At 44.1% G+C, this 13,759-nt stretch overlaps 1 protein-coding gene across 6 annotated transcripts in view; it reads left to right on the plus strand.

Moving 5' to 3' along the window:
- Positions 1 to 13,759, plus strand: part of FAM13A (family with sequence similarity 13 member A) — a 119,948-nt gene that overhangs the window by 59,604 nt on the left and 46,585 nt on the right. For 4 of the 6 annotated variants that reach the window (XM_030947278.1, XM_030947276.1, XM_030947279.1 and 1 more), the window contains exon 7: positions 10,334 to 10,375. In XM_030947278.1, the coding sequence (XP_030803138.1) occupies positions 10,334 to 10,375 (42 nt within the window). Of the gene's footprint in view, positions 1 to 1,168; positions 1,240 to 5,203; positions 5,312 to 10,333; positions 10,376 to 13,759 lie in introns of those variants that run through there. The other 2 variants (XM_030947281.1, XM_030947282.1) reach the window with 2 other exon arrangements.

A 13,759-nucleotide genomic window follows, 5' to 3' on the forward strand; every position in this document is an offset into this window, starting at 1 on the left:
ACGGGGTGGTACTTCCAATATTGACTTGAGTTTTTGAAGATTGACATGTGCCATTGTGTTTGGACCACCTAAAGTGTTGAAAATTACACTCTTAGTCCCCTTTATCAGATTAGGATGATCCCTTTCCCCATCACACCAAGTATGCAATGTGATAACATTGTTCACAGGCAGGGCAGCAGCAGAAGTGTTTCTGTCCAATGTTGGGGGGAATGGAGAGCAATTCCTCAGGGCTTCTGGGCAGAGGAGCTGCAAAGGTGAAAAGTAAAACTCTGGGTATGTTCATTCACTAGCCATTAAATGTTTCAGTGCAAGACCTCAGTGATTTTGTGCTGTTCATTTTTGAAGGCTGCTGTGTCCCGGTAAGTAACACACCCTTTGTGTGCGGTGCTTTTACTACCGCTCTTCCCAGCCCCAAAATTCTACCCAATGGAATGCTGTGATTTGTGGTTTCGGAGCAGTATTTGGTCAGCAGCCACAGATGTAGAAGCAGGAGCGCTTGAGAGCAGCCCACTGGGAGCATGATTTGTCTCTTCAGTTCAGATATTAAGGGAAGAAGAGTTCTCTTTGCAGTGGGTCGGAACTGGGTGGCCACCTACAGCGCAAACCTTTCAAACCGCGGTGGAATGTACCGCAGCACGAAGGGATCGAGTTCAGAGGTTTTGCCAGCCCTGCTAGACACCGATCCATGGTAAAGGTGTGTGAGGGCAGAGCCAGAGCAGCCCCGCTGGAGTGTCGTGGAGCTTTGCGGGGCTCTGGGTGCCCGGGGCACCGCGCCTGCCCTTCCCGGAGCGGAGCTCGGGAGAGACTGCGCTGCACCTTGGGCGAGTTTAGGCAGAAGGGCGGTGGGTCACGGAAAGGGATACAGAAGACCTTGTGGGGTCTTTCTGTTGAAAGGAGCCATTAGCCCTGAGCTTGTGGCATCTTTTGCAGGCCCAGAACCAAGTGGACATCAGAAGCCGCTTTTGGTTAACCTGTGCCTGCCGGTCCCGGTGGGGCGAGCAGGGACAGGGGACGCGGCGGACGTCGCAGCTGGGGGCCGGGCCGGGGCTCTGGGCTCTGGGGCGGGCCCTCGTCAGCCGCCAACCCGGGCCCGGCCGCCCCTTCGCCCCTCCCCGGGGCCGGGCGCTCCCCGCGGCCAAGCGCTGGCGGCGCTGCGGGCGCGGCGAGAGGCGCGGCGGGCGGCCGGGCGTGCGGCGGCTCCATGGCCAGCATGGCGTGCGAGGTGATGCCCCTGCAGAGGTACGTGTCCAGCCGGGGCGAGCCCGGGGCTTCCGCCGGGCTCTCCGGCACGGGGCAGCCGGGACTCGGACCGCCCTGGGGGCGGGGATGCCCGCTCGGGAGTGGGATACCCGGCCGTGCAACAAGTGGGGCTGTTAGCGGATCTCCGGGGGTGGGAGGTCTCCGGCGTCCTCGGGCGGAGATGGGGGTTCGATGTTGCGCCCCGAAATCCACACAGCTGTGGATTTCTCTGTCCGAGGTAGGAGCAGCTCTCAGGTGTAGAGGGACCCCGGCCCGCCCTGGCTCTCCGGCGGCTCCGGGCGATGCCGATCCGTCCGGCGGCTGCGGTAGTGCGGTGCGGAGCGCGGCCCCTGCGCACAGCTCACCCCCGGCTGGCAGCACGCACACCCAGCCTGCCGCAGCACGGGCGACAGGTTTAGTTTTCGGAGAAAAAGGGCTGGGTGTTTCCAGGGTGCCGACGCACACCTCCCTCCAGCACCAGCTGTCAGCAAGTACCTGTGCTGGCATGTGCTCCCGCCACACTATGGCAGGGACAGCTGCAGTCAGGCTTCTGAAATGGCAGGGCACAGACCCGCTGCGGGGAGGTGTGTACACAGCCCTTTCACTGGGTCATCAAATTCTTATTTTCATTTTTACTATTCGTTCAGTTCTCAAAATTAAGCAGTCCATATCTCCCCTACTAGTATTTGAATGGCCTGAATGTCGATCTTTCTGTAATCTACGAAACAGTAAATAAAAAATTGACCGTGCCATTTCAGCACTGTGGTGGTGCTGTTTCAGCAGAAGCTGCAGAGTTGCTGCTTACTTGAACACAATAAAATAGTAACTGAAATTGCTGCCCAAACTGTTGTTGCCTTGATAAATTGCAGGGTCTTCTGCAGGTAGATGTGGGGAAAGTCTCTTTGGCACTATTGCAGTCATGGGGTTCCATGTTGATGACTGCAGAGAAACAGAAATATGGTTTGAATGTCTTAAAGAAGTGGTCACGGTGCATCATTTCTATTTGAAGAACCAGTCTCACATAATATCTTTAACCTTTCAAGGATCTGACTGTCCTATCAGTGGTCGGAACAAGTGGTTGTTATTGTGCTCTTGACTCTTCACCCCAGGGGAAGATAGGTTTCACAGGCTGGCTCTAATTAGTCTCTGTTGTTGCAAGGACTAAGTCTCCATCAGTTAGAGATGCAGTCAGCACTTCAAAAATGAAGCATTTTCTTCAAACTCTGTTAAGCCCTAAGCATGGTACAGAATTGGTTTTGAGTTTTTCAGTTAAAATAATTCACAGAATTCTAGTTCCTTTTCCATCTCCTTGATCTATTTTTAGGCTGTGTATACTGTACTTTTTAGCACCTTAGTTTTTTTGGCACAGATTGCCAGATCCCTTTACAATGGCATTCTCCAGGTTGCATCTTTATTTTCCTGTTCTTCCCCCCGTCAGGGCAGAGTTTCACTGGCTTTGAGCATTTTTTGTCAGCTTCAGGAAAGCTGATACCTCCAGTATTGGTTAGTACCAGTGTGGATAGCGCTCTGTTTGTGGTTGCTGTGGGGCGGACAGGCTGATATTGCTGTTCCAGCTGAGGACAAATTGCAGTGCATGGTTCCTGCTACTGGGTGTAATCAGAGTAGTGGCACCCTTCAGGTTCTGTGATTTAGGACACTTGCCAAGCTGAAAGAATCTGTCTTTCCCTCTCAAGGAAGGGAATGAGTTGCCTGCAGTAATCACACTTGGTTCCATTCCTGGGTGAGTGAACTTGTTCCTGCCCATCTCTGGCAGGTGCTCTGCTCCATGCTCTCTTTGGGGCCACAAGGCTGGCCATGCTGTGCCTGCCATGGAAACCCTCCTGTGCTGAAGCAGTACAAATGTGTAGCTGGTGTGTAAAACTTGGGAGAGGGGCTCTGTGTCTACCAAGATTTGTGTGAGCTGTGCGTCTGTCTTCCAGAAAATCATACAAAGTGCTTGCATAGAGCCATATGGACTATAATGGTGTCATCCTATATATAGGTATCTGTGGAAGGGCATGTGATGGGTATGGTGTCCTGCTGTGAAGGAGTGACAGTGGGGATGTCAGGGTTATGTTTCATTGCATGGGAAGAGGTGGAGGGCCAAATGTGTTGAATCCTCACTGCAGTAGGTGTTATATTGCTCAAGCACTGTAGAAGGGACTGGTCAATGTCACATGGATTGCATCACTGATTTTCCAACACCTTAGCCACCGGTAATTGTCTCTTCCATTGCTATTAGGCTACCATCTTTTCAGAATAGCATGAGCTTACTTTGGTATCCCAGCTTCCTAGTTAGAGTGCTACTAATGCTGTTAATGCATGTTTTGATTCATGTATTCTAGCTCAGTCTATTGCAGATTTAACAACAGCTGTGCAAAGCTGAGGCCTGTGGCTGCCTTTGCCAATAATATCTACCAGTTTCTGTAGGAGATAAGGAAGGCAGGTACACACTTGGGCTTTGTTTGTGATCAGTGGCCCCTGTTGCTTAACAAGTCAAGGTAGTGAAAGAGTGAGGCCATCACAAATATTTTTAGCAAGTGCATCTGAAAGCAATAGGGAATGTGAGTGGTCTAACCTGTACAGGAGCAGTTGTCTGAATTGTTACCAGGATTATTTGATTTACCTTATTGGTTACCAGGATTGTTTGATTTACCTTACTGGTTGGTTCATTTGGGATCTTTCACAAGTTCCCAGCAGTTTAGCCCGAGAACACTGTTGTATTCCACCACCTTTTTTTTGTTTGTTTGTTTTGGGAGGGGTGGCTGCTGTGTTCTCTTAATCAGATTTGTGAACATTTTTGTGTTTAAGTTGTACATAAGTAAATAAGTCTGATCTTTTGGACTTTGCTATCACTTTCTATCCAAGGTGCTGGGAGTGCTTGACAAGCCCTAATGAAGTATATTCTGGAATATGGATGTGAAGTGTGCTCTCTGAGGGCGGAGAGAACTTGAATCTAGTTTTTTCTTTGTTTGCTTTGGGTTTGGGTGGGTTTTTTCTTCTGATGGAAGAATGAAGAAAAATTTAAACCTGTGGCTCTCATCTTCCTCGAGTCATAGCTTGTTAGAAAATGCTATGTGAGTTTTTTGTCTTCCAAGCTCAGATTTGACCCCTGTCTTGTTGCAGCTGTGACATGGTGAGTGTGGGAGCTTGTGGAAGCTCTTCCTCAATACCACTGGGGTGGAAGGCTCTGACTAAAAGAGGAAATTGGTGTGGAAATTTTCTTTGGTGTTTGTCTCTGGGGTGTCCACCTGATTAAGCAAGAAAATATTAATATTTGCCTATAAACTGGCCTCTTAGATACATTTATTTGAAGTGTGCAAGCTTTTAACAAACAATCCTGAAACTGAAATCACTGGTTACCTAGTAACAGTTCTTTGCCATTATAATGCAACAGGTACGTGTGTGTTATGCAACTTCACTGTTAAATTCTGAGAAGAGGTGAGACTTTGGCTGGTACATTCATTCTGCCTCTTTCTGAGCCATTTTCTGATTTTACCCTAGTGAGGACCATTGCCAAACCACAAGTAAAAGAAAAGACACTGCCCCATCTTTCATAGTAAGACCCAACTAACTTAAGAAGTAAAACAACAAAAGTGAACTGTTCAACATTGACGTCATTTTATAAAAGATAAACATATTTGCAATCTAGGAGGATAGTAAGCAGAAAATAATTACACAAAATTATGCTGTCAAGGGCTCCAGGATATTCAGGTATGTTAATATAAATGGAAAATCTGCTTCTTGCTCACAGTGGCACTTAATCAGCAAGAAGTTCTGCTCACTTCAGCTTGCCATGGGATAGCCTATACTTCTCTGATCTCTAATGTTGCTTTGAAGTAGGAGGAGGTGTGCAAAAAGCCTTCAGTGTACTTTTTTTCCTTTTCAGGTAATATGCTTCAATGTCAGAGCCTCCTCACATACAGCCTGCACAGTTATGCCTCTGGATAGATGCCTGTGCATTGTAATTTATTTGAGAGATCTTTAGGAAAAACATGCTGAAGAAACAGCTTTGAGGAAGATGATGAGATCCTTTGGAGTTTAAATATTAAACCAGTTCACCCGCACCCAAGTAATTGGAGATATTTTGCATAGTATGATATTTTTGCAGAATACGTGAGTTCAGAATAAAGAAGTTGAGTTGTCAGCCTTGGATTTTGATGTGTGGCTCATTTGCTGAGTAGTTTACTTAATTTTCAGTGGTACGCATGGTAAGGTGTAAGCACAACTATTGTGAAGACTGGAGATAAACATCTGAAACAACACGTTATGGTTTTGATTTATTAAAGTTACTCTTCAGGGAAAATGGAAATGTTGGCGTGGAAATAACTCTCACAGGAAAATAGCTGTTGAGCATTTGTTTTTTAAACAGTGCATATATGGCATTCCCTCCTCCCCTTCTGTTTAAGGATATAGAGCAAGGGTGGCATTGCTCAAGGATTGAGGGTAGGTCCTGGCTTTAATGATGACCATTGTATCACCACAGTGTTATGATGTTAAATTTATGGTTAATCTTGCATCAAGGATGGTATTATTCTTTCATCTTTTGCATAATGTGCCTCAATATTTATTTGAAGGAAGTTTATTTTGAAGGATTTATTTGAAGGCAAAAGCTTGTGTTGCCTGCTATTTCTCATTTGCAAAAACATTGCCTTTTACCCACTGCTGTGAAGCACAAGCTATGGGTAAATAGCTCTATTGAGAAAATAAGCATGCAATAAATTTTCATGAGCTATTTCAATCTTGCTTTTTTTTGCAACATTCAAATAACTTTTATGGGGAAATTACTTGGGTGGGTGAAGAAGTGCTGAAAAATTTGTGAATAAGATGAGACCTTCAGCAAAAAGCACTACTGTGGCCTCAAAATCAATGTTTCCTTGAAGATTTTTTTAGTGTTGTTGGTGTTGAATGTCACAATAAGTAAATAAATAATATTGTTAAAATTCTCAGTAGCTGCAAAAATTGCATGTCTTTTAATCCAAGGAGGCATAGGTGTTCTGAATGATGAGAAAAAAAACAGGAGGGAGATAAGTTTGAAGCCTTAAGAAGTTACCCAAACAATAGCCTTCCTTCTCCTCCCTCCAAAACCTGCATTAACTTTTGATATCATTAGTAATTTGATGTCACTGAATTTTTCATTGGCTTTTTGTTTGATTGCATTAAAAATAAAAGCAGGTATTGCTTTGCATTAAAGAAGTATTATTACTAAAAACCAGCTGCATTTCTTTCAAAGTGGAGAATTTCTGTGGTAGAACCGAAAGGGAGCCATTCCCTTATCTAACATTTGAGGTCAGAACAAACAGAGCCTCTGGCAGGGCATTAAGAAAACATGACCTTGGCTGAGCAGCAAGACCCTGCCAGTGTCTAGGCCCTTCATCTCTGGTGCAAAATGTTGACCATGAGTCAAAGTACGTTTTCATAATTGTAAAAGAAAAAAAAAATCCAACAGAAAACCCCCACAGAGACGAAATATGGAGTATTTTTTTTTTTAAATTTCGTCGACTAAATGTCCCATTTAAGTTTGAAAAGAGATGTGGAGTAGGAAAGCAGCAGTAGCTTTGTAATGGAGGTTCCAGTGCCAGGAGCAGAAGAGCTGCTGCTGCTTAAGTGCAAATGAAATAAGGAGGAAGGACCTGCGGTGGGAGCTCAGGCCAGCAAGGAGAGCGCCGAGAGAGGGGTATTCCATATGCACCTAAATAAATTGGGAACTTTCCATCTAAATGGGTGTTCTACAACAGGCCCAGCACCTCCCTTATTCTGCCTGAAGGGCAAGATGATTTAAAGGTTGAACTTGTTCTGAGAGGTCTTTTTCACTCTCAACGATTCCATGGTTCTATGAGATGTCAGGAAAATAAACAAGAACCATGATTACCTGTTTAAGAATGTGAGGAGTGGACGTAACTTTGCCTATAACATTCCTGTTGCAAAAGAGGGAGGCAAAAAAGGATAACTCTTCTTCTGTAATGGAGAGTCATCATTTTACAGTTAGACTTCACCTAGGCTTTCCTATTTCCTTCTCCAAAACCAGAAAGGATGTGCCTGATAATCCCAAAATGTGCTAAACTGGCTGGTGGGCTAAACTGGTGTTCCTTCCAGTCTGATGAACTTATTATTATTTCAGTGGTGATGACAAACATACATAATATTACTTCTTTACCCATGAAATAGACAGAACAATTGTGGTTTGTTGTGGGTTTTTATGTTTGTTTTGGTTTTTTTCATAGTTTGGCTGGTATTTGTTTTTGGTTTATAGCAGGAAGGAAGTTGTCAAGTAATCTCCCAAGTATTTCATGGAAGCGATTAATTTCTGTTTAATCCCTGGATTTAGGTGAGCTATTTATATGCTTGAGAAAAAAGAGGCTGCTGTATTTTGCATTCACCTGCTGGCCAGGTAATCAGTGATAGTTGAATAAATAACTGGAAGTTTTTTTAGTAATTTCATGCCTTCTGGACATAAAACATGTATAATTCTGGACAAAACTTTGAGAATAAAAAAATCCCAACCAAACAAAAAACTCCCAAAAGGGGATTTGTCTAATGGATAAGTTCTTTGCTGGGCAAGGTAGAAATTTAGAAGATTTTTATGGTTTTCTCAAAGGTCTGGATCTCATACTAGTTAGGTTGGAGGTCTTCACCCCAGATTCAGCTATTGCTCATTTGCTGCATGTGTAAAACTATGAACCATTATTGAGTAAGAGAAGTTTTTCACAGCTACAATTATTACCAATCATGTGAAATCCTGAAACTTCATGATCTAAATGAAACTGATACTTGGTTTGATTTGGTCTGATTTCTGTAGGAGCTTCTTTCTCTGCCATTCCCTGCTAATGGGCTTAAAATATTTGTTTCTCCTCAGTTTCTTTGTATGGATGGATAAATTTTTGTGCAGTTAGAAAACTTGCTTAAGAAGCATTCAGTTGCATTTGCTGTAGAAGAAAGGGAAGGAAATGCAAGAGGATTCAGAGTCCCTACTGAATACTACTTTTCCATCTGCTCTGTCAAAACAAATGTTGGGAGCATAAATGTAAAAGATTATTTGGACTTTGTATGATTGTGCTGCTTTTATTTGGAAGTGAATTGCAAACCTTGAAATAAGGAAGGGTGTTTATGATGGAAAAGAAAGCATGGTTGGTGTGGCTTCAGCAACTGCCACTTGTACATAAAGCAGCATTTGGTGTTGTCATGTGAAGTTGCATTAATGCACAGAAATCTTGATGGCACTGTGAACTTTCATTTATGTGAGAAAAAATTTTTCATGTTTTCTGTCCACTACTTGGATTTGTTTGCATTGAGATTACAAGTACAGGTATTAATGCAGTGAACTGAACATAGCAAAAAACTTCATCAGCAGCTTTGTGAGTTTAAAGTTCTTTTTTTACACTTAAAAAATATTCTGTGAGTGCCAGCTAAAGTGATAGCATGCATGCAGGCTGGGAGACTGCATGCCATCAGGGGAGGGAGCCTTACTTGGCAGAGGTTCCTACCCATGTCTTTGTTGCAGTTTGTCTTCAGGGAAGGCAGTAATGGGTATTTCCATGTTTCTATCAACTTTTTCTAGGCAGTCTCAAAGCTGTAGCAGTTTCTCATGAAGACTCTTCAGGTGCTGTTAGCCTCAGTTGACAGGCAGGCACTCTCCCCCTGCTGTGCACTGCTCTGTGTCCTGCCTGGCTCTGGGAGCAGCAGCAGCAGCTCTGGGCACTGCAGCTTGTTCAGGCCACTGAAGACAGGCTTGTGAAGTGGCAGCAAGGTTCCCAGAAGCAGCTGTGCTCCCAGTCTTCTTGGGGAGCTGCTGAAAGCTGTCCAGTCACTGTTGCCTTTCAGAGGTGATGAAGTTTTGGCAGACCACACTGATTTCAAAGGCAATTTCTCTTCCTTCCAGTCTGTGGAGTTTGGTGTTACCCTCAAACAAGGTTTTCTGCATCGTGTACTTTAAGGTCTTTTCTGTAGATGTCTGTTTGTGGATCTTTCCATATTCTAGCTGGGGGGTTGAATCCCTGTGATTATTTCTCTGGAACACTGGCTTTCTTATCTGTCAGCCTGTCTTTTTGACTCCCTTGTATCTTGCCTTCTCCCTTATGCTCTGGTCCCCTCAGTGAATTTGGAGTTCATATTTGTGGATCTGTTACAACATTGGCTGGGTTGGAAATGAGCCATGGTTAAATCTGCCTCTGACTCTGTGCAGTGTGAGGGCAGGGTACTTACCTGGCTGCAGGCCAGTTTCAGCTCACCTTGCTGAGGGAGCTTCATGCTGACTCCAATGGAAGCTGCAGAAAGTACCTGAGTATTTGATTTCCTAGTTGCAAATCCTACAGAGATGTTCCTTTCCACTTCATCAAGTGCTTAGAGCAGCTTTTATAAGCCAATAAATAAAATCCTTCCAAATTCAAGAGATCATGTGTGTTGCTGTGTCCCAGCTCATTGTTACCCTTGTGCCAGCGCAGGCACAATGAGCTGCATCAGGGCTGGTAAGTCACTTGCCAGGTGGTTATGTTGGGGCCAGGCCAGCTGATAACTAAAACACAACTAAACATTTTGTCAGGAGACCTCCACACCAGCCAGTGGCAATCCCTGATCTCAAACCTACAGAAAAATCATTCAAATAAACTTTCCGCAGGAGTGATAAAACTGGGGAGTAGGTAGCCTCATGCATACACCTATGGCCATGGTTGTTTCTTTGGTTACTCAAGATTTCCTTTGTTTTTTCCCCAAATTTGGCTTTAATAGGCAGATTGTTTAATTCTGGAGCAGCAGACAGCAAAGGACTCTCTTGGTTTTCCTGGCAAAATGCTTTATTGTTGCTATGGGAATAGCCCTAGCACTGTTGCAGAGTCAGAATGACTCCTGGCTGTCTAGCAGGAGATCTGTTACGCCACATTTGTGGACATTGGGAAATGAGTTGGATTGCCAGGATTTAAGGAAAGTAACTTAAAGCTTTCTTCCATGTGTCAACCAGAAGATAAAATAGACTTAAGTGTTACCTCTGTAGCGGGTGCAGTTTCACTTTTGTTGTCTCTGCTTTTTAAGAGTGAGTATCTTGAGCTGCAAATACAAGTCAGAGCTGCATACTAACTTACAAAATATGTTTTGCTTTTAGCTCCCAAGAAGATGAGCGGCCTATGTCACCCTTCTACGTGAGGTATTTACTCCATTCTTTTCATTTATTTTTCTGTGTGGGATTGACTCCTTATTGGAATTAAATGTGAGGAGGGGTTCGGAAGTGCTGAACAGACTGTAATCAAAGTGAGCATTAATTTTATATTTGTAATTTTTGCTCAGTTAGTGGCATGAGTCTTTATAGATACCATCTCTGTTGGGATTCTTTTGTATGTAGAGAGGAGGCCCATGGTTTAAGGTCTTTGTTACAACATGAATGTGGTTTTCCTCTTTTCTTTGGTTTGTTACGTGTCTTAGATGCCCAAGTAGCTTATCTGCAGGCACAGGAGAGATTGCTGCGACAGGATTTGGGGAACTGGCAGCATGTGCTGCTCAGAAAGAAACCAGGAACCAGATGGTGAGCCAGCAGCCCATCCAGTTCCCTGCTGCAGCCTAGAAAAGCAGGAGAGTGCCTGGGTACCCAGCAAGCCTCACTGGAGGGAATGGTGCTCATGCTGCATTTGAACAAATTGTTTCTTGTTTTGCCAACTGGAGGGCAGAGTCACTGCTTGTAAAAGGGGTCTAATTCTGTCGACATCTGTGAAAGTTTGCACTGCTTGCTTCAGTAGCAGACTCAGTTCCAGTGCTTTCATTTATACTTAGTGGAAGAACAGGAGCCAGAGCAATTAACAATGAAGGCCTGCAGAGGAGGAAGGGCCGCATATTATAATTGGGTTCTTTGATCTCTACAGAATTTAAACAAATAAAAAGAAATCCCAGTGGTGCTTTTTGTGAGAACAGTGATAATTGGAAATCTTACAGTGATGTCTGAAATTTGTTAATCTCTGTTTATCTTTGTAGCTTGGGTTTTTTCTTTAAGAGTTTTTCTAACATGAAGCATGGAAGGAGTGCAGTTAATGCATACTGTGCAGAAATGTCTGTCAGGGAATTGTTCATGGACTAGCCTGGTTGCATGATCCTGTCTGCCTTTGGGTTGATGCGCTGTCATTCCCTGCAATCCATTTGTGCAGATGTTACTCAGTCTGTGCCTCAAAAGCTCCAAATTGTCAAAGGAGATTCTGCCTTTTCCTTCAGGAGACTATTTTGTAGCTGCATACATACATTCCCCTCAAATTTTTCCTCATTTAAATCTTCATATCTTTTCATTGAAAATTGTCTGCCCCTTTGTTTTTCTTTCTGGCTAAATGTGACCTTCAAATGATTTTCGGGTTTCATTACATTTCCATCTGTCTTACTGCTCAGAACTGTCCTTCCAAGCCCTTTCTTGGATTATAGAAAGATGATCCATGAAGGAGTTTCTCTTTGTCTGACCTTGTCAAGATCACCAAGGAGAGATGAGGAGCAAGGAGTGGATCTGAGAAAACTGATGCCAAAGCAGGACATTTTTGAGAGGAGGGGAGCAAATTTCAACATCTTAAATAGAGATGTAGGCTTATGAGGGGGGAGAACAAAGACTGAGTGTGTCCATTGAAATGAAGGGATGGGTTTCCATGGGAATCTGCCTTGCAAATAGGAAGGGAACAGTCAGGAATAAGCACGTAGCTGGAAAGTGAAGAAATGGCTGGTAGGAGCAGAGAGGGAGCTGCACACCTTGATGCACAGGCTTCTTGCCAAGCCCGTGTCTTTTGTAACATTGCTGGGATACAGTTACTTGTAAATAAAGGGAACAACTTGTAAGTCTTGCTTCTGTTTGTAACACAGAAATCCTGAGGTCGGTTGCCAAGTGCAGCTAATTTGGCAGGAGAGCTGGTGCTGGCTGGGCAATTCCTGGTGCTTCAACAACTGAGAACTTGAGTGGGCAGCCAGGTTTTTCTGTGTAACTTTGAAAGTTCAGGTTGTTGCCCCAGAGGCTGTGGATAACATATGTAGGAATTGCATTTCACACCATGGGCAAGGAAGGGAAGACTGTCTGCTTTAGCTGTTTAATGGTCAAATCTATTTCTATTACTACCACAAGTGTTAGCCACACTTCCATAGCTTGAAATACTGCTCAAGTAATCCTTCAAGTGAATCATGAATATTTGGGCACAGGGCGGTCACTGCAGTGTGAATGCAGTAATTCCATATAGATAATTATACAATGAGTTAAGTAAGTGGGAACAAGAGCTCTTTAGCTTCCAAACACTGCATAATGCTTGGCTCTTGCCAGACGGAAGGAACATTGTGTCCCTCTGTCATGGTTTAACCCCAAGCCAGCAACCAGCTGCCTTGCTCACTTCCCTACCAGCAGGATTTGGTAGAAAACTGGAATGGTAAGAGCTGGAAAACTCGTGGGTTGAGATAAAGATAGGTTAATAGGAAAGGGCCATGCACACAAAGCAGAACAAGGAATTCATTCAGTGCTTCCCATGGGCAGGCAGGTGCTCAGCCATCTCCAGAGAGCAGGGCCCTGTCACATGTAATGGTTACTTGGGAAGGCAGATGCCATCACTGAAAATGTCCCCTCCCCTCCCTCCTTTTTCCCCTCACTCTATACACTGAGCACGATGTTACACAGTCTGGAATATCCCTTTGGTCAGTTTGGGTCGCCTGGCCTGGCTCTGTCTCCTTCCAGCTTCCCATGCACCCCTAAATTCCCTGCCAGTACAAACACCAGAAAAGCCTTGGCTGTGTGTAAGTCCTGCTCAGCAATTACACAAACATCTCTGTATTATCAGCCCCATGTTCAGCACAGATCCTAAACACAGTCACATACCAGCCTCTGGGAAGAACATGAAGTCTCCCCCAGCCAAAACCAGCACACCCTCCATCAGTTTTAGTAGGATCAAATCAGCCTTGATTATTCAGTGCTGTACCATGTCAGCTAACAATCGAGATGTTTCCCTGGTTGATGTTTTTAACTTTAAGACAAATACCAAAGGTCTTAACTTTTAAGTCAGAACTGTCAGAATACCACCAATTATAAATATACTGTTTCTTAAAATGACACTGATTGGTTGTTTTTCCTTCAATATTGGGTAAGTCAAGACTTTATCACCACTGCTACATTGTAAGGGAATAAACAGTCTGTAGCAGTATGAGAGTAAGCAGGAAATGAGACAAAATGTGACATGGATTTGTAAAGTGTGGTAACACCAGTACAACCATGTTATTTTTTCAAAGGCTTTCCAGAGAGAGGAAGAAAAGGGAAAAGAAAGACCTCATCTGTCTGATCTCAGCAAAATGTTTTATATAATGCCATCTATATGGAAAAAGTGGGCATGAGTACTGGAACTTAAACATGGGTAGGGAGGAGGTGAGACCTATAGATATTGCTGGTAGGAGAGGAAGGGGATTGCTGCTGGAGATCCTTTAGTGCCATGAACTTCTTTTCCTTGATAACCACTAGCATAATAAAGTCAAATCATGTTCATTATTGAGCGAATAGCAGAAATTTAGGAGGGTGAGTGGGTTGGCAGTGTCCTCT

Source organism: Camarhynchus parvulus, chromosome 4 (genome assembly GCF_901933205.1).
Source record: "Camarhynchus parvulus chromosome 4, STF_HiC, whole genome shotgun sequence".
NCBI classification, from domain to species: Eukaryota; Metazoa; Chordata; class Aves; order Passeriformes; family Thraupidae; genus Camarhynchus; species Camarhynchus parvulus.